Source organism: Tursiops truncatus, chromosome 20 (assembly GCF_011762595.2).
Source record: "Tursiops truncatus isolate mTurTru1 chromosome 20, mTurTru1.mat.Y, whole genome shotgun sequence".
Taxonomy (NCBI): Eukaryota; Metazoa; Chordata; class Mammalia; order Artiodactyla; family Delphinidae; genus Tursiops; species Tursiops truncatus.
The window spans coordinates 13565889-13587178 of NC_047053.1; the positions used below are offsets into that span (position 1 = coordinate 13565889).

Sequence of the window (21290 nt, forward strand, 5' to 3'; positions counted from 1 at the left end):
TCTTGGCAGTCTTTAAAAAAAAAATCATGACTTTTAATGGCTATACAGTACTCTATGGCGTGTGTGTGTGTGTAACTTTAATATTTTTAACCATTCCCCTACACTTTGTTTCTAGATTTTTATTATTATAAATAACGAATACTGTGATGAACAGCTGTGTAGATATAATTCTAGGTCTATCAGCGGCATTTCCTTAGGAGACAGTCTTTGGGACAGATCAAAGGACAAGGGCGTTTGGGAGGCTCCTCTCACACATCCTGAGCTGCTTTCTGAATGGAATGTACCTATTTACACAGTGCGGACCGCACCCACATCAGCACCGAAAACTGCCATAAAAATTTTGCGTATTCAACAGGCAAAACATGGTAATTCCGCGCTGCTCTACTGTGGATTTCTCTGGATACCAGTGAGGATGTAGGAGATTAAATCAAATTTAAACATCAGTATCTTGGCAACAAACTGTCTTTTTCTTTCTTTTTTTTTTTTTTTTGGTTCTCTTGGATAGCAATTATTTGGAAGGCTATCAGCTTTCCTGATTGCCCACCAACTGCAGGCACAGAAATGGCATATATACACTGGCCTGTTTAGACAGTGTAGGAGGATGGAATCACATGCCCACCAAGCAGACAAAGGTAGCAGTAGGGTGACAGTCTCACTACTGCAACTCTGATGGTCAATCTTACGTTCAGGACAGGGCTTGCTGTATCTACCACTGCCTGCTCCTCTCAGAAAGCTTTTCATAATTATATCAAGCACGGGTGGAATGGTATCCCTTCAGGCCCTAGGACACCCTGAATTCTCTCATTCTCCCTGTACTTTGCTATGGACAGGAGAATTAACGACTAAAGATAAGACAAACTCATTAATGGGAAACACCATTAACTTAATGGACATGGTGATTATAATTTTGACAATGGTACAAAAAATTTGGAGAAGCCATCAATGTTTTACTTGGGATAACACAGAGGGAAATATTGCTCTCAAAAAACGGTGAGGCATTGAAACAGACTGATTCTGAAGTTTATATGGAGAGGCAAAAGACCCAGAAGAGCGAACGCAATATTAAAGAAGAACGAAGTTGGAGGACTGATCCTACCCAACTTCCAGACTTATAATAAAGCTACAGTAGGGACTTCCCTGGTGGTCCAGTGGTTAAGACTCCACACTCCCAATGCAGGGGGCCTGGGTTCGATCCCTGGTCAGGGAACTAGATCCCACGTGCCACAGCTAAGAGCCCGCATGCCACAACTAAAAGATCCCGCACGCCACAACTAAAGATCCTGCATGCTGCAATGAAGATCCCGCACATGGCAACGAAGATCCTGTGTGCCACAACTAAGACCAAGTGCAGCCAAATAAATAAATAAATAAATATAAAATAAAATAAAGCTATAGTAATCAAGACAGTTTAGTACTGGTGAAAGAATAGACAAATAGATCAACTGAGAAGAAAAAGCCCAGAAACAAATCCACACAAATATAGTCAACTGGTCATTCACAAAGGAGCAAAGGCAATTCAATGGAACAAAGACAGTCTTTCCAACAAATGGTGCTGGAACAGCTGGACATCTATGTTCAAAAAATAAAAATAAAAGGGAATCTAGACACAGACCTTACACCCTTCACAAAAACTAAATCAAAATGGATTACAGACCTAAATGTAAAACACAAAACTATAAAACTCCTTGAAGATAACACAGGAGAAAACCTAGATGACCTTGGGTATGGTGATGACTTTTTAGATATAACACCAAAGATATGATCTGTGAAAGAAATAATTGATAAACTGGACTTCATTAAAATGAAAAACTTTTGCTATCCAAAAGACAATGTCAAGGGAATGAGAAGACAAGCCACAGACTGGGAGAAAATATTTGCAAAAGATACACCTTATAAAGGACTGTTATCTAAAATATACAAAGCTTTTTAAGAAAAACTCAACAATAAGAAAACAAACAACCCAACTAAAAAATGGGCCCAAGAGCTTAACAGATACCTCACCAAAGAAGATATATAGATGACAAATAAGCATTTGAAAAGATGTTCCATATCATTTGTCATCAGGGAAATGCAAATTAAAACAGCAACGAGGGCTTCCCTGGTGGCGCAGTGGTTGAGAGTCCGCCTGCCGATGCAGGGGACGCGGGTTTGTGCCCCGGTCTGGGAAGATCCCACATGCTGCAGAGCGGCTGGGCCCGTGAGCCATGGCCGCTGAGCCTGCGCGTCTGGAGCCTGTGCTCCGCAACAGGAGAGCCCACAACAGTGAGAGGCCCGCGTACCGCAAAAAAAAAAAAAAAAAAAAAAAAAAAAAGCAGCAACGAGATACCACTATACATCTATTAGAATGGCTAAAATCTGGAACACTGACAACATCAAATGCTGGTGAGGATGTAGAGCAACAGGACTCTCATTAGTTGCTGGTGGAAATGCAAAATGTTACAGCCACTTTGGAAGACAGTTTGGTGGCTTCTTCTATTAAAACTAAACATACTCTAACCATACAATCTAGCAATCATGCTACTCGTTATTTGTCTAGAATTGAAAACTTATGTTCACACAAAAACCTGTACATGGATGTTTTTAACAGCTTTATTCATAATTGCCAAAACTTGGAAGCAAACAAGATAACCTTCAGTAGCTGAATGGAGAAACTGTGGCACACCCAGACAATGGATTATTACTTAGTGCTAAAAAGAAATGAGCTATCAAGATATGAAGGAACCTTAGGGACAACTAAGCCCATGCGCCACAACTACTGAGCCTGTGCTCCAGAGCCCACCAGCCACAACCACTGCGCCACAACTACTGAAGCCCACGCGCCTAAAGCCCGTGCTCCACAACAAGAGAAGCCACCGCAATGAGAAGCCCACGCACTACAATGAAGAGTAGCCCCCACTCGCCGCAACTAGAGAAAGCCAGTGCGCAGCAACAAAGACCCAACGCAGCCACAAAAAAAAAAAAGATATGAAGGAAACTTAAATGCACATGACTAAGTGAAAAGGCCAATTTGAAAAGGCTACATATTGTGCATGACCCATAACACAGCACTCATATCCTTTAGAGAAATGCTTGCCTATGTGAAAAAACAAACAAAAAAAAAACCGTTCCCTGCATCCACTGTTTGTAAAAGCAGAAGACTGGAAACAACCTAAATGCTCATCAACGGTAGGATGGATAAACAAATGGTGGCATATTCATGCAATGGAATATGATATTTTAGTTAAAATGAGTGAACTCAAACAACCTATAACAACATAGATAAATCTCAGAAAACATTATGTTGGGCAAAAAAAGCAAGTAGGGGGCTTCCCTGGTGGCGCAGTGGTTGAGAATCTGCCTGCCAATGCAGGGGACACGGGTTCGAGCCCTGGTCTGGGAAGATCCCACATGCCGCGGAGCAACTAGGCCTGTGAGCCACAACTACTGAGCCTGCGCATCTGGAGCTTGTGGCCCGCAACAAGAGAGGCCGCGATAGTGAGAGGCCCGCGCACCGCGATGAAGAGTGGCCCCCAGCTCGCTGCAACCAGAGAAAGCCCTCACACAGAAATGAAGACCCAACACAGCCAAAAAGAAAGAAAGAAAGAAAGAAGCTTTCATTTAAAAAAAAAAAAAAAAAGCAAGTGGGGAATGATATGTATAGTACCATTTGTATAAAGTTTAAAAATATGCAAAACAAAATTATATATCTTTTGTGAATAGATCCACATGTAACATATCAAAACATATATGGGAATGATAAAAATCAAAATCAGAATAGTGATTACCTCTGGGCATGTAGGGAGGCGAGAGGAAGGGTAGGGTCCAGGGGGGACTTCAGCCATAACTGTAATGATTTACTTTATATAAAAAACATCTAAAGCAAATGTGGGAACATGTTAAGATCTGACTAAGCTGAGTGGGAAGCTGATATTCTTGACATTATTTTCTCTACTTGTATTAACTGGAACTATGTCTTTTTCTTCTTCTTCTTTTTTCCCCACACTATGTTATTTGAGGCCTAGTGAGGATTCAACTTTATCTTCCATGCAGCAAAATTTCAGAGCCTTGTCGAAATCAAAGGCATGTCTTGGCATTATTTGCTAGCAGGAAAAAAAAAGATCAGTGATCATTTAAAAACTTATGGGGATTCTTCCTGTTTTTTCTGTACTTCTATTTCCCAGAGATATATTATATGCATAAATAATTGTACAGTCTTAAGCGACAGGAAGAGCTTTGAATGAGCCAGACATAACTCTCTAGTGTCTCCCGTATTTTGAGAGATAGGACTTTTTCAATTCCCAGCCAGTCACAATAAAATTTTGTCCTCACCAGACAGCTGTACAGATGGAAATCTTCGTCTCAGGTTTTACCGGAAGTAATGCAGTCAGAAAAGGTGGGAGCTAGTCTGATAGGCTTAGCAGCTGTCTGTGGGCAATGAAGGTGAAAGGCCCCATTTATCATGAAAATCTGCTGGCTTTCATCTTTGAAAATAGCTGAAAGTTCATCCCCTTAGGCGTGAGGCATTGGGCAAGAGGTGGCCATCCACCAAATTTGTTTGAGCCTCAGAGATAAATTTTGGGGTGGTGTGGCTCATGTTCTTGATGGGCTACTGGGGTGCAGATCTGGCCAGCATGCAATGCCTGGGAAGCGTCATCACCCAGCAGTGGAAAGCTCTGAGGGGTTTACTTCTTAAAGAGCCCCTACAACTCTTGGGGGTCATCATGACTATCACAGTGATGGAAACCTTGAGTAGACAAGATAAAAGGCCCACTGCTAGAAGGTAAAGGACCATATATACAACGCTAAGTTTCAATGAGGTGACACAGAAGAGACAGTTCCAGATCTGAAGAATGGATGGACCAAGGTGAGGACATGCCTAGTTTCTTTCCTCTTTTCTTTTTTTTAAAATTTAGGTGTAACTTTCATACAGTAAACTACACAAAGACCAAGTACATAGCTTGATAAACTATTACATAATGTATACACCTATTGCCTCAATAAAGATATGGGACATTTCTCCATCGACAGAAGAATGGATAAAGAGATGTGGCATATAAGATGTTACTGAAAAACCCGAACGAACTTTTTGGCCAACACACACACACACACACACACACACACACACACACACACACACACACACACACACACACGCAAAATGGAATACTACTCAGCCATAAAAAGAATGAAATAATGCCATTTGCAGCAACATGGATGGACCTAGAGATTATCATACTAAGTGAGGTAAGTCAGACAGAGAAAGACAAATATCATATGATATCACTTATATTTGGAATCTAAATGAAATGATACAAATGAACTTATTTACAAAACAGAATCAGACTCACAGACACAGAAAACAAACTTATGGTTACCGAAGGGGAAAGGGCAGGGGGATAAATTAGGAGTTTGGGATTAGCAGATACACACTACTATATATAAAATAGATGAACAATAAGGTTCTACTATATAGCACAGGGAACTATATTCAATATCTTGTAATAACCTATAATGGAAAAGAGTATGAAAAAGAATATACATATATATAACTGAATCACTCTGCTGTACACCAGAAACTAATACAATATTGTAAATCAACTATACTTCAATTTTAAAAAAAATAAAAAAAAAAAAAGGATATGAGACATTTCTTGCATCCCAGAAGGCTCCCTCAGGTTCTCTTCCAGTCAACGCTCTCCCTTCCTTCCTAACAAAGATGACCACTCTTCTGCCCTCTGTCACTCAGGATTCGTCTACTGCTCATTAACGTGCTATGAACATTCTTGTATATGCCTTTGGTGGCCATACACCCTTATTTCTCTGGGGTGGCATCTACACAGAATTGCCGGTTCAAGGAGTAAGCATATGTTTAGCTTTAGTACAGACTGCCAGATAGTTTTCCAATTTGGTTGTGCTGATTTCCATTCCTACCAGCGATGCATGAAAGTTCCAGTTGCTTCACATCTTCACCAACACTTGGTATCGTTGGCCTTTTTAATTTTAGCCATTCTAATATCATTGTGACTTTAATTGTGACTTTAATTTATATTTCCCTGGATGATTAATATGCTTTTTGGCTTTTTTGGTGAGCCTCCTTCTGAAGTGCCTGTTTAAATCTTTTGTCATTTTTCTACTGGTTGATCATCTTTTTCTAGTTGATTTGTTGAGGGGTTTTTTAAAGTAATTTTTTCAACTTTATTGAGGAATAATTGACAAATATACTTTAACTGCATATACTAAAAGTGTACAAGGTGATTATTTGACATACATATATATTGTGCAATGATAACCAAGATCAAGATAATTAACTCTCCTTATGTGTATGTGGTTAAGAATGCTTACGATCTACTCTCAGCAAATTTCAAGTATATCATACCACGTTATTAATTACAGTCACCATGCTGTACATTAGGTCCTTAGAACTTATCTTAGAACTGAAATTGTGTACCCTTTGACCTACATCTCCCCATTTCCCCCTTCCCCCAGCCCCTGGCAACTAACATTCTATTCCCTGTTTCTATGAAATTGTTTTTTTTTTTTCCTTTTAAGATTCCACATATAAGTGATATGTTAAGAGATTTTTAGAAGTATATACTTAGAATATGAGTACTTCGTTACATATATTGCAAATATCATCTGCTACTCTGGCTTGTCTTTTGAGAAAAAGAAGTCCTTAATTTTAAGTACTCCAAATAATCTCTTCTTTTATGATTGGTACTTTTAATGTTTTGTTAAGGAATCTTTGCCTAACTCACAGTCATAAAAATATTCTCTTATTATCTTCCAGAAGTTTTGTTGTCTTATCTTTCACTTTCAGAGCTATAATCCACCTGGAATTGATTTTTTAAAAACTGAGATACAATATACCATAAAATTCACCTTTTAAAAGTGTACTATTCAGTTCCAGACATCTCAACACACCACAAATAAATTCCATACCCATTAGTGATCACATCTCTTTTCCTCCTCTCCTCCACCCCTTGCCAACCATTAGTCTACTTTCTATCTTGTGGATTTGCCTGTTCTGGACATTCCATATAAATGGAATCATACATTACGTGACCTTTTGTCTGTGGCTTCTTTCACTTAGCGTAACGTTCTCAAGGTTCATCTATGTTGTAGCATGTGTAAGTATTTCATTTCTATTTAGAGCTGAATAATATTCCCTTGTAAGATTAAGCCATTTTCTTTATCCATTCATCAACTGATGGGCATTTGAGTTGTTTCCCCTTTTTGGCTATTATGAATAACGCTGCTTTGAATAACGCTGCACAAGTGTTTGCATGAACATACTTTTCCAGTTCTTTTGGGTTTCTATCTAGGAGTGGAATTGCTGGGTTACATGGGAACTCTATGTTTAACATTGTGAGAAACTGCCAAACTGTTTCCCAAAATGGCTGCAGCATTTTCCATTTCCAGTGCACAAGGGTTCTAATTTCTCCACATCCTTGCTGGAACTGACTTTCCTATGTGGTGTGTGGTTAAGGTCAAGATTAATTTTTTTTCCACGTGGATATTCAATTACTCAGCACTGTTTACTGAGAAGACCATCCCTTCCCAACTGAATTAGTGCCATTTTTGTCATAAATCAAGTGTCTATGTATGTGTGGGTCTATTTCTGAACTTGACTCTGTTCTGTTGGCCCATTTGTCCCTGTGTGCTTAATTACTTCAGCATTAAAATAAGTCTTGGTATCCTGAGGTTTAAATCCTCCAACTCTCTGCTCTTTCTTTAGAGTTATTTTAGCTATTCTTGGTCTCTGCACGTCCATCCAACTTTTAGAATCAACTTATCAATTCCCATTCACACCCACATCCACCCCACCCCTACTGGGATTTCACTGTATCTAGAGGTTAATGTTGGAAGAATTGATATTTTAAAAATAGTGAGTCCTGGGCTTCCCTGGTGGTGCAGCAGTTGAGAGTCCGCCTGCCGATGCAGGGGACACGGGTTCATGCCCCTGTCCGGGAAGATCCCACGTGCCGCGGAGCGGCTGGGCCCGTGAGCCATGGCCGCTGAGCCTGTGCTCCGCAACAGGAGAGGCCACAACAGTGAGAGGCCCACATACCGCAAAAATAAATAAATAAATAAATAAATAAAAATATTGAGTCCTTTAATACATGAACATGAGCTTTCCTGACATTTTAAAGGTCTTCTTTAATGTCTCTTAATATTGTATCATTTTCTGTGTAAAAGACTAGCACACTTTTTAATAGACTTATTCCTAGCTATTTAAGGTCTCCTAACACTACTGTATATGGTTTCATTAAAAATTTATCATTTTAAATTGTTTGTTGCTGTTATATGCAAATATTAAAAATAATTTAAATACTGACCTTATATCTCACACCGCTACAAAATTTATATTCTAATAGTTTGTAGATTCTCTTGGATATTGTCATTCACAATCGCGTTCTCTGTGAAATGTGAAAAATGACAGTTTTGTTTCTTCCATTCTAATCTGTGTACCTTTTATTTCTTTAAAACTTTCTTTTATTTTTTGTCTTATTGTTCTGGCTAGGACTTCAAGGGCAATGTGGGATAGAAATGGTGACAGCAGACATCCTTGTCTTCTTCCTAATGTCAAGAGAAAATCTTTCTATATTTGACCATTAAGTGTGATGTTTATGGCAATACTGTTTTTCATTAACTGATTCATTTCTTTCATGAGCTGGCTCGGTCTCCCCATCTCCAGGACCCTGGCGACCCTGCCAATGCTTGTAAACCCCTGTGGAGAATGGCCGTGCCTGTCTCTTTGTGTGGCACAAAGGAGGACCCTTTTGACTGGGTGACAGAAGAGGCTTCAAGCTCTCAGTGGGAAGGAGGGCCTCATAAAAATCAAGACGGGCCAGAGCTTAATGAGACAGAGAAAAGTGAGCAGTTGGGTAGTTAAGAGATTCAAAAAGGTCTTTAGGGACTTCCCTGGTGGCGCAGTGGTTAAGAATCCACCTGCCAACGCAGGGGGACATGGGTTCGAGCCCTGGTCCGGGAAGATCCCACATGCCGCAGAGCAACTAAGCTCGTGCTCCACAACTACTGAGCCCGCGTGCCACAACTTGCCACAGCTACTGAAGCCCGTGCGCCTAGAGCCTGTGCTCCGCAACAAAGAGAAGCCACCGAAATGAGAAGCCCACGCACCGCAACGAAGAGTAGCCCCCGCTCGCCACAACTAGAGAAAACCCGTGCGCAGCAACGAAGACCCAACGCAGCCAAAAATAAATAAATAAATGAATGAATAGAAAGAAATGTAGATGTTAAAAAAAAATCACGTTATTTAAAAACTAACTAAATAAATTTATTTAAAAAAAAGTCAATATGGTCAAAACGTGGTAATATGTATGATGGAATACTGTTCAGCCTTAAAAAGAAGGAAATTCTGAAGCATACTAACATGAATAAACCCTGAAAGCACGCTGAGTGAAATAAGCCAGACACAAATGGACAGATACTGTATGATTCCACTTCTAGGAGGTCCCTCGAGCAGTCACATTCATAGCGATCGAAAGGAGAATGGTGGCTGCCAGCAGCTGGGGCAGGAGGGCTGGGGAGCTAGTGTTTAATGGGAAGGGAGTTTCAGTTTGGGATGATGAAAAAGGTCTGGAAGTGGATGGTGGATGTTTGCACAACAATATGAATATACTTAATACTAGGAACTGTACACTTAAAATGGTTAAAATGTTAAATTTTATGTTATGTATGTTTTACCACAATAAAAAAAGTCAATATGGTATATAAAGATAATTCAAAGGAAAATATTTATGGATCTAAAATATTCTGAGCAATATAGTTCATGTCTATATTTCATAGACATGAACTATATTGCTCAGAATATTTTATTTTTATTTTTTTAAGAATTTTTTTAAATATTTACTTATTTATTTGGTTGCACTGCGTCTCAGTTGCAGCAGGTGGGCTCCTTAGTTGAGGCATGCAAACCTTTAGTTGTGGCATGCTTGTGGGGTCTAGTTCCCTGACCAGGGATCAAACCCGGGCCCCCTGCATTGGGAGCGCAGAGTCTTAACCACTGCGCCACCAGGGAAGTCCCCTCAAAATATTTTAGATCCACAATACAACAGATCTAGAAGGAGGCGTGTGGAGAGTCTGATTCAGGGCTCTTATTTAAACATGAGGAAACTGAGTCCAGAGCAAGGAAGCAACTGCTCATGATCACAGGGACCATTAAAAGCAGAGCAGGGACTGGACCCCAAGTTTTAGGGTCCTTTTCCCAACACTACAATGTGCTGCTTCCTCTCTGGTAAGTAGTTTATGCAAATGGATTCTTTTTTTTTTTTTTAATAAATTTATTTATTTATTTTTGGCTGCGTTGGGTCTTCGTTGCTGCACGCAGGCTTTCTCTAGTTGCAGCGAGTGGGGGCTACTCTTCGTTGCGGTGCGCGGGCTTCTCATTGTAGTGGCTTCTCTTGTTGCGGGGCATGGGCTCTAGGCACGCGGGCCTCAGTAGTTGTGGCGTGTGGGCTCAGCAGTTGTGGTTCGTGGGCTCTAGAGCGCAGGCTTAGCAGTTGTGGCTCATGGGCTTAGCTGCTCTGCGACATATGAGATCTTCCCAGACCAGGGCCCGAACCCGTGTCCCCTGCATTGGCAGGCGGATTCTTAACCACTGCGCCACCAGGGAAGTCCCTGGATTCCTTTTCTACTGTGTGCTCGGTCATAGATACTGTGGCCAAAAGACTAATTAATGACCCTGCAAATCCCACAAGACTCTCTGAAAATCACAAACTAGCAAGAAGCATTACAAATACTGGTATGGTTCAGTTCCACGTGCCCTTGCAATTGCTCAAGTGGACTCTGGGGCCCAAAGAGAAATAATTTACTTTATACAGTAATCAGGAAGAGAATCAAGAGCAGGAAAATGTCTCATTTCCCATTTTTGGCACAAGTATTAAAGTGTAGTCTAAATTTAGGATCTAGTACTTCTGTGGTAAAGCAGAGGCATCTGAGATTAGGCCTCAGTCTTTGCTTTGACTCTCACAGCTTTCGTTAAAGTTTGGATTACAGCCGCTGCAAGACTTGCAGCAGAATCTGTGTTTTTTTTTTTCTTTTTCTGGGTACACGGTCCTCTCACTGTTGTGGCCTCTCCTATTGCGGAGCACAGGCTCTGGACGCGCAGGCTCAGCGGCCATGGCTCACGGGCCCAGCCGCTCCGCGGCATGTGGGATCTTCCCGGACCGGGGCACGAACCCGTGTCCCCTGCATTGGCAGGCAGACTCTCAACCACTGCGTCACCAGGGAAGCCCGGTTCCTATGGTTTTGCTGCCTGATTGATCACGCCTCCAGCTTCATGACTGCTTGGGTTTCTAAGGCCGGATACTCAGGGCAAGAACGGACCCAAGCTAAACCTGAACTTCACGTGGGAATCCTCCAAGGGCCACATTGCCTTTAGTTCTCACCCACGGCCTCCCCCAGGCTGGGCCTGTTGAGATCTATGCTCTCCTGTTACCCACTCCTATTTGTCTGGGGTCTGAGAAAGTAAAACACCAGTTTCACAGATGGTTTTCTCATCCGCATCTCAAAGCAGAAGTAAATACTGGCCAAATTGATATATTTCTGAAGGTGCGGGCTTTCAAGTCTGAGCTGATTATTTTAACATTCTTTTAAAGAAGAGAAAATCTGAGGAAAATAGATATGACATTGGGTTCATGCGACAATATGAAAATATCATGCTACTGGACACTAAATGAGCTTGTAAGGCCTGGGCAGAGCTGCAAACTCATGGAAACATGCTCCCAATGAGTCAACTTTGTGTTCCAGTGGCTTCATCAAGTCTAGAGACAGAAACCTAGTAACTGAGAATCTAAAGCTTCTCTCAGACACACAGACAGCAATCACTCCGCGTCCTCTCCTATCACACACAAAAGTGAACAGAGTGGATTCCCGATAAACATGAGTTAATGAAACTGGGCGTGCTGGGGCATTATTCTGCTGTTTCCCGAGGACAGAATTCGTTCTGTGTTTATGACATGCAAGAGGTAAGAATTTCCAAACACTGAAATTCTACACTCAGACACAGTCGGTCAGTGTCTGAACCCACGCAACCTCCCAGGAAGTTTGCTGAGACAGTACTTCTGACTCTGCTAAGCTGGTCAGCCAGACAGCCCGCGGCAAGCATCAACTAGATGTTTCTATGTGGGGAGATGGGCATTGACAGTGGAAACAAACTATCAGTAGTAACAGCTGGCATTTGCTGAGGGCTTCTCATATGCCTGACATTGGGTCAAGCACTTCAGTGCATTATCTTGTTTAATCTTCACAACCACCCTGTGAGGCGCTGCTGTGAGTATCCCCATTTTATAGCTGAAGAAACTACAGCCCTGGAAGGTTAAGCAACTTGTCTAAGGACAAACACCTTAGGAGGTACTCAATGAAAATGTTTTCAATAAATGGATGAATAATTTAAGCTGCCAGGTCATCATTCTGTCCTCAAACAGGGAAATCAGTGACTTTACTTCTCCACAGCAGCTCTGTACTAGGAAGTTACACAGTTTGATCTACGACAAAAGCCATAAGGAACAGTCCTATCCCAGTTCCGTCTTACCTGTTCTGCTCCCACCATGCTAATTGGCTTGCACTTGAAGAGGTGGGTGATGAACTTGGGAATGAAGGAGCTGTGGATAAAAAAGAAGTGACAAATTAGGCTTATATTCTCTTTGGTAAAGAACTGCAGAAACATTTCTTCTTTTTTTAAGGCCCCATTTCCTTCTACAAGAAAACTGAGAATTAAAGTAGACACTACTGTGGCCTACAAGCATCTACTCTTTTTCTTTCTAACTATAGCCCTGGTTTTATTTAGGTAAATCTGGCCTTGGGATGCTGGGGAAAAGCTGATCCCTCCTAAACTACAGGCAGAGCCTGGGGTCCCTTGGTGACTGTTGTTGGTGCTGACGTGGCTTGTGATCCAGGCCAGCTGGAGGGAAGGACTTCATTGCACGGCTGGGGCGAGTCTCTCTTCTTCTTTAGGGTATTCGTGTGTTTGGATTTAACATCTAGAGCTAACATTTTACCACTGTTCTAAGGATGAAGCCAGGCCCAAGGAGAGGAGGGTAAGTAAAGAGCCTGGGTCCTTAATGACATTGCTGAACCACTGAGGCAATCATCTTTGGATCTCTCCTATCTCTGGACTTTGGTTATATGAAATAAAAAAATTCACCTCTGTTTAGGTCAGTCTGAGTCAGGGCTTCTATGACTAGTAGCTGAAAACATCCTAATAGATAAAGATAGTCGAATACACATGAGGTAGTTATGCGATCTTAAATGCAAAATAATAGGAAATAAATGCTAAGGGAGTAACTGTCAGATCAGGGAACAAAATACATGATCTCCAAAAAGTTTACTGGGGACTGAAGGGCAACCTGGGCCAGGTAGATTGATGATGCTGGTTTGGGGAAAGGGAGAATATGATTTTAATAGGTCAGGAGGGCTTTTTAGAAAAAAAACTGCAGAGGCCTGTGTAGGGAAGGCTGAGTTGTACTGGTGCAGAACAGAAGATGTGGGAACCAGAAATGCCTGTAATCAGGCAAGATTCAGAGTGAGCTGACCAGGAGAACACAGGGCCCACGACGAAGGGAGGACCATGGCAATAAAGGGCTTGGAGGTCGAGGTAAAGCCTGGCCAGCCTCTCCCTCTCCTCACTCTCCAAATGCTGCTCTCAGGCTTGCGCTCGCCACGCTCTGCTCTCTCCGCATCTCTCCCAGAATGCGTGTGCCCACTCTGCTATCCAGTGGCCTACTGGACGTCCCACTGGCATGGCACCAGTACCTCGACCCCAGCATATCCAAGACTCAGCCCCACCCCAAAACCAGGCTCAGGGGACTGGATCTCCTCTGCCCAGTCATCCAAGTCAGAAACCGTAGCCTTGCCCTCAACTCCACTATCCAATCAGTTCCCAGCTCCTCCCTGAAGGCCCACACCCACCCCTCCTGACCAGCCCCCTGCCGCTGCCCTTCTCTTTCTCACTAGAGCTCTTTTAGTTGTTTCCTAACTGGTCTCCTAGCCTTCGGCCTTACCATTTCTCATCCATCAGCTGCCGAAGAAATGTATCAATATTTCAGATGCAAACATGACCAAGACGCTCCCCTGATTACAGTTCTTGCGATGGCTGCAGACAGGCCTTCCTTCACAGTCTTGACTCTCTCTCCCCAGCCCCATCTTGCTAAGCCCTGGTGCGCTGTGCTTCAAGTGGGCTGGGCCACTTGCAGATCCTGCGACTCTGTAGAGGCTGTCTGATGCCTCTCTGCACTTGCTCACGCTGCTCCCTCTGCCTGGAACGCCCTTCCCCACGGCCTTGCAGGTCAGTGCACACTTGTCTCCCGGACTCTGCTCAAGGCCAGCTTTCCTATGAAGCCTTTCCTCAGTCACCTCCACCATACTCTGCAGAGTTCACAGACCTCTAGCCTAATACGTAACCTACTCTGTTACACTTATTTGCTTACACGTCTACTTCCCTCCACTTGACCATAAGGCAAATGCAGACAGGGACCACGTCTACTAAGCCAAAGCACTTAACTCTGCATCTGGAACACAGCAGGCGCTCAACTGACTGCACGCTGAATAAATAACAAATAATAATGGTAACAGCTAACACTTTTTAAATGTCAGCATGGTACCAGCACTTTACCAGGACGTTTTTAACACTTCTGATTTTATCCCTCCAACCACTAGTAAGAGATCTATCATCTCCATGACTGAATGGAGGAGGATCAGCTGAGTGGATGAGGGAAGTCGCTTATGGTTCAAACAGTAGTTTCAATCAGCGGGGTGATCCTGATGTCTAAACAGGAGAGACTGTGGTTGCTTCAGAGACCCAGTGGAGGCAAAAGGAAACACCTAAGGCTTTGCATTAGTGAGATGAGAAGGGAAGTTAAAAGGAAAGAGATGTCAGCTCCAGATATCAGGTCTACGGGAATGCCTGCCGATTGATCAGGAGGGGGTGAGGACAAGGGCCTATGCGGAAGGGACCCTTCGGGCTCTAAACCAGAGCCAAGTAGTGTGAGATTGCATTACGACCAATGGCAATGAGGCGCACAGTTTATAACCTAAATTACTTCACACTAGAGTAGGCTTCAAGCGTGCCCTTGAACTGGCTCTGTGTGCTAGACTGTAGGGGTGGGGCGGGGAAGATACAGGGACCAGGGACATGTCTGTGTGGGAAGAGCTCCAGCAACGTGACGGGTAACTGCCAGAGGCTCCTCCAGGCCGCTGCAGTGGTGGCAGTTATCGCTCTTGGCTGCAGAAGGGTTTTCTCACAGCCCCCATCTGAGGGTTCTGGCCTTCAGCTGGGAGTTTATAATGATGAGAGGGTACTGGGGATTAAATGAGAAAACCACTTTTTAGATCACAGGTTAAACTTTTCCAGATGTGAGAGGTGGGCATCCTCTCCCCAGCTCACCCAATATGGGCTTAGTAATGAAAGCAAAGGGCTCTGAGAGAATGTGAGGCGGACGCCGGGACTGGGTAAGTAAGTGGACCCCTGACTCACTTTAACATTGGCTCCATCAGACCCCCGTGCATCGCACTGGAGGTTCTTGGCCACGGCCAATTTTTATAGAGACGCTGTTTCTACCCGGGGTTACGGGGAGTGTCACAGAGTGATTTACCAGCAACGCTTTCAACACGCGCTAAGGAGCACCCAGAGAGTGGAGGGGTGTCAGCTCCTGGCCCACCCGCCGCCCCGCACATGTCAATGCCTCCCGGGAGAGGCCACGCGCGCCTTTCCTGACAAACTGGGAACTGAAGCTTACGCCACAAGCCACTCCGTAACTGTTGCTCCTTAGGGATTCATTTGTGAGGGAAAGCCTTAATTGAACACAAACTGGGAGAGATCTGGGGAAGACAGAAACTTGGAGCCCTAAATCACCCTTTGGGACTTGGATGAGAACAACCTAAATTCAGTAGCTGGGACTGGGCCCATCTTCCTGAGGCCCTTGCCTGCGAAGTCTGCCAAAACGCTTGTTTGATACTTGGTCAGAGGAGGTACTGACCCTCCACGGTGTCCGGTCTCCAGAGAAACAGTGCTATAGCCAGATGCTGACTGTCGAGGGACCAGACCATTTCCCCTCTTTAAAACAAGCCAGAAATGGCCACACAGGAGGACGTGGCAGGAAGACACGCAGCGCAGTGTTCACTCCACCTACTTGGCAATGGACTGGCTCCCTGACTTGCTCTCCCCGATTTCTAGTACCTTCCCTGGGCTCACGCATGTCCACAAGTGGATGTATTCCAGCAGCCACAGTAACGAGTGCTATGAGGAAGGAGTAAGACAAGGCTCAAAAGAAACAACCCATGGTTCCTACCCTTAAAAAGCTTATCATCTAGCTGGAGACACAAAATACATACATGAAATGTTGAAAAATACTTTTCATTACCCAAACCTGGGGGCAGGCAGGGGTGTCATCATGTCCACGTAATTCGAATGACAGGCGCTCCCCGCTCACTTCTGTCTGTCTTAATGAGGATGACTGTATGGCTACTACTGTTCTTTAGGACTTTAAGTAGCAAATTTAGTTTACTATACTTCTCTGGGGTACAAAGAAATTAGCTGGACGGCGGGGACACCTGGATCGGGCGCGTGCTGGTGGTCAGCATGGCATTCAGAACAACCCAGTGATGAGGATGCTCTAGGACTTACTTTGCAAATTTAATGCAGAACTGTGTGAAGTATTTCCGCGTGGAAGCCAGGTTGTCACGGATGATGGGGACGTTCTGTTTAATGTGAAGAATGACAGAGGTGACGTAGGGGCTCTGGTCACCGACATGCTCCACGTTCTGCCACTGCATCTGAAAATGGAGACAGGGCGGGACAAGCCTTTAGGTCCTCTGCTGGAGGATAGCCTTACCTCTTAGCGAGGAAGGGGCAAGGGTGGTGGAAATGAGCCCGTGACTTGCTGTCACGGAGGCTGATTTGTCTTGAGGGGGTTTGTCTCTCCCTGTCTATAGGAGCTAATCATGAATAGAAACAAGTAAGCCCACCTTTTCCCTGACAGTGAAGTGTACCTTTTCCTACCCTGTCCCTCTCAGGCTTGAAACAGCCTTCCCTCCTCATCTAAGTGCCACCTTCTTTCTAAACGAACCCTCACCAGGCAGATGAACTGGATCGTATTCTTCTACAAGCTGCTCTACCTGAAAGGGGCTGTGGGTGGACAGGGGAGGGACGTCTACTTCCGACCAGGCTGGCAGCTTGGGAAACCCAAGAGGTGGCTGGGCCACACGAAAGGAAACCTGGAATGCCCTTCTCTCAGGTACACGGGGAGGAGTTGGGGATTTTTTTTTTTTTTTTTGCCGTACCCTGCAGCATGTGGGACCTTAGTTCCTCGACCAGGGATTGAACCCGCACCCCCTGCATTGGAAGGCTGAGTCTTAACCACTGGACCGCCAGGGAAGTCCCAAATTGGAGATTTTTTTTTTTTTTTAAAAAAGGAAATTAGAAACAATATGACCTGTGAGACTTGCTTCAAAATAATCTAGTGCTGGGAGGAGCAGGTGAAACAAGATTAGTGAAGCTGGGTGATGGGTACATGAGGTTCATTATACTGTTTTCTCTATTTTTTCTGAAGTATAGTTGCTGTACAATACAGGTGTATTGTACAGGTGTATAATACAGCAACAGTTACAGGTGTACAATATAGCAACTCACAACTTTTAAAAAGTATAGTTGATTTACAATGTTGTGCTGGTTTCTGAGTGACTCACAGTTTTGAAAGGTGATGCTCCATTTATAGTTATTATAAAATATTGGCTATATCCCCTGTGTTGTACATTATATCCTTGTAGCTTATTTTCTCTGCTTTTTGGTGGCTTATTTCTTCTACTTTTCTGTTTTCTCTACTTTTGTATATAATTGAAAATTTTCATAATCAAACATTAGACTCTTACTCCTAGAGCCTTTGGGGTTATGTGGGATTTCAATCAAGGGGAAGGAAAGAGGATCTCTGGCAAACACGAGGGGCAGGTCAGAGGTTAAGACAGTGCCATGGGGAACGGGGCAGGGACTGTGTAGATGGCAGGTGCGGGGGAGATGGGCATCACTGAGAAGCCCTGTGTGACCCCTGACCAGGCCATGAACAAACACGAGAGACCTGCTGGGCTTAAGTTCTCACAACCTGAGGAGAACTAGGGAAAATGCTCTGAAAGCATGTACAGTAAAAGGGAGAAAGAAGCAGTGGTGTGATACTGCTTCCGCCTCGGATACACATGGGAGAAGGGAGGTCTTACCAGCTCCCAGCCTGCCCCGCGCTGGGGCTCTGCTGAGTCAGCCTCTCAGAACAGAGCCGGGCTGTCTGATAAAAAGGCCCTAAGCCAAACACAAACCATGTAACACGTTCACAGAACGAGGGCAGTAGTTCTGAGGCCTTGATGTCTCTGGCAAGAAAATACTATTTTTATAGAGCTCTTGGGGAAAGGAAAAATTCAATCCTGAGAGAACTTGTTTGAAAGAATCATATTGTACGTGGATGATCCCCCAGCTCCTGGGAAGCTCAAATGACTCCATGTTTTACCCGAATGTTTCTTCAAGTCAGCAGATATTTATATCCTGAAAGCTTTCAGTCTGTGCAAGGACAGAACCACGGCAAAGCAGGAAGGCACCTCCGTCTTCATTTTACAGATAAGAAAACCAAGGCCCAGGCACATGAAGTCTTATGCAAGCTATCATAGTGAGGCTCCAGAAAGAAAAGGGTCTCTAATTCTCTTACTGGGAAAAAAATAAAAATGAAGAATGGAGAGATGGTAGAAAAGTCTAATATAAACTGACTTTATATTCTAATTCTCTGGCTATGTGTAATGTTTTCCTCTTTTTCTTCTATTTTATTCAAGAGGCTTCTCTTCCATCTGATTTTAGAGATGTGACCCATCCAAACAAGGAACATCCTAGGGGGTTTTAAATGAGCGCACAGGGTTGAGGCCAGAATTGGCAGGTGCTGTTAGCACCTACGCTTCATCTTCTGCTCCCAGCTCGGCAGCGGCTCCGGAGCAGCAGGCCCCAGGACGGCACAGTCAACTGGGTAGAGAGCGGGACGCACCACCCCTCCACCCGACGCAAAGCTCGTCCATAGTAATGACCACTGTTTTCCAAGTCGGCAGCAGTTTAGGTTTCAACAGTTCAAAAAGTTCATAAACAATCATCTACGCATAACGGTTCTCCATCGACAGAAGACGACCACAGAGGGAGGTGGTGACATGTCCTGTCATCGGTTCCAAAGCAGCTCCGGGGCAAGACGGAGTGTGCGGCGTGAGTTCAAGTTCCCGCTGGAGAGCTATCTCCTCTTGATCACCACTGGCCACGTCAATACGTGCCCACATTGGGAATCGGTGTGAAAAGACTGGATTTGCCTTAATACTTAAGCCAGTTAGGACTCCGCCGGTCAAGTTAAAGGAAGTATTGGCAAAAGTCAAGTAGATTCGCAAGTTTAAATTTAAGTCAGCTTTATGAAGTAAGAAAAGAATTTCAAGTACTGGAAAACAATGAAAGTTGACATTGCTCGGACTATTTTCTAAAAAATGAACAAAATATCGTCAGCGGTGATGCTGTCCAGCCACTGCCTAGGATGGATGCGTTGCCATCACCCATCCCAATGACTTAGGGTTTGGGTTGTAACTCGAATGACCCAATATACCTACATCAGGGCCTACCGCGTGCAGGCTGCTTGGCCTGGCACTTTGCAAACATCATCTCATTACTATTCAGACGTCATCTTCCTCACAGCGGTCTTATTGACGAGGAGACTCAAAAAGCTCAAAGAGGAGAGGTCACCTGCCCAAAGTCACACAGCTAGTCAACAGCAGAGTGGAGGCAGCCCAGGTCCATCTACAGCCCAAGCACTATACGAGGCCACTTCCTAGACACTTGTTAACAAATGATTTAAAACAAAGAAAACAAAGAACAAAGCACTCAACTGGCCCTAGTTCAAGGGGAGCCTAGTTTCTCACGGAGAAGCTAATGAAATACACAGGGATCAAGCAAAGTTCTCTTTCAAAAAGGGACACAAACAGTAGCTTGCACTGGAAGAACAAACATCCTGAAAAGCCATCAGTCGAAGTAAGACTCCAACTTTTTCAGATGAACTTTGCATCTGACCTTTAAAATTTACCCCTCCATACTTCAAGTTTTTCCTTCTGCGCTTTTTGTTTAGAAGGTGGGGTGGGGTTGAATACCACTGGTGCTATATAAACAAGAAAAACAGTTTGCAAAAGAAGCGGTAACTAAGATGTAGGAGTGACAGAAACAGCAAGCAAGGAAAGGATCAAGAGGACAATGCCAGAGCCTGTAGGACCCCACACTTGGCCTGAGGGAGAGGTTGTGAGGCCCGGGGCGTCGCCAGCGCCCGTGGTTTCTGCCACCTGGGGAGGAGTGTGTGGCTGCACCTCACAGGGAGGGTCAGGGAGATGCTCATTCTTCCTGGCGAGAACCCACAGGAGCAGAGAATTCTGACCCATCCACTGATCAGAGGACAGGGCTCCACACTAGTTTACTATGGAACTTGTGTTTCTCCACGGCTGTGTAAAACTTACAAAGGGGTCTCCTAAGAAACTGATTTTCCTTAAGTGAGAATTCAACTTCCCAAGTACTCATCCTGCTCATGGGAGTAGAGCTGTACAGAGCACGGATTCAGACATGTGGAGTCTGGGAACACTGCAGGTAATCAGTCTAGTGCTACAGTTTAGGCTGCTGGGCCACTGGCCCCAGGCATGCACACACGCACACGCGCGCACTCTCATGTCTGTCGGGGCTACTTTTACTCATAGAACAAGCGTGTGCTATGTTTCTAGGCACCTTCCCCATGTACAGCACTGAACCAAGAACTGTGGGGGGAATAAAAAAGAGGAGGGAGCATCTATCGAGCACCTACTGTGCACCAAGCACGATGACTGACATTTTCCTGTGAACCTACTGCTTATGATTATGCAGCGAAGAAGGTATTCTTACTCCTGCTTTATAGATGATAAGACAGCCTTGCGGACAATAAGGGGCTGGTCTAATGAAGCATAACTGGTAAGTCCGAATGGTTGAGATCTAGATATTGGTCTGACTAACTCCAAAATCCATGTTCTTTCCACTTTACCACGTTGCTTTCCAAAAGAAGTGTTACCACCTGAAATGAACTTGAAATTCGCTGAGCGATCTGGGATCTACGTACAGAATGAGCTTGTCCACAGCAGATGATGTAGTGGTGGTGATGGTGGTGCAGAGGGGGAGGAAAGGATGACTCTCCTCACCTCTTTGATCAGGGATACACATTCCTTAACTCCAGGAGGAAAACCAAGAAGACCCAGGATAGAAAGTGGAGCAAAAAAGGCTCTAA

General features: G+C 44.1%; 1 protein-coding gene across 3 annotated transcripts in view; it reads right to left on the minus strand.

Annotated features, from left to right (window-relative positions):
- Nucleotides 1-21290, minus strand: part of VPS53 (VPS53 subunit of GARP complex) — a 126005-nt gene that overhangs the window by 4948 nt on the left and 99767 nt on the right. For 2 of the 3 annotated variants that reach the window (XR_004523908.2, XM_033847718.2), the window contains exons 18-19: nt 16622-16770; nt 12533-12602 (exon numbers count right to left, since the gene is read on the minus strand). Coding sequence is in view for 1 of the 3 variants with exons in the window: in XM_033847718.2 (XP_033703609.1) it covers nt 12533-12602; nt 16622-16770 (219 nt within the window). In the remaining 2 variants the exon portion in view is untranslated. Of the gene's footprint in view, nt 1-8315; nt 8397-12532; nt 12603-16621; nt 16771-21290 lie in introns of all 3 variants that reach the window. The other variant, XR_004523910.2, reaches the window with a different exon arrangement.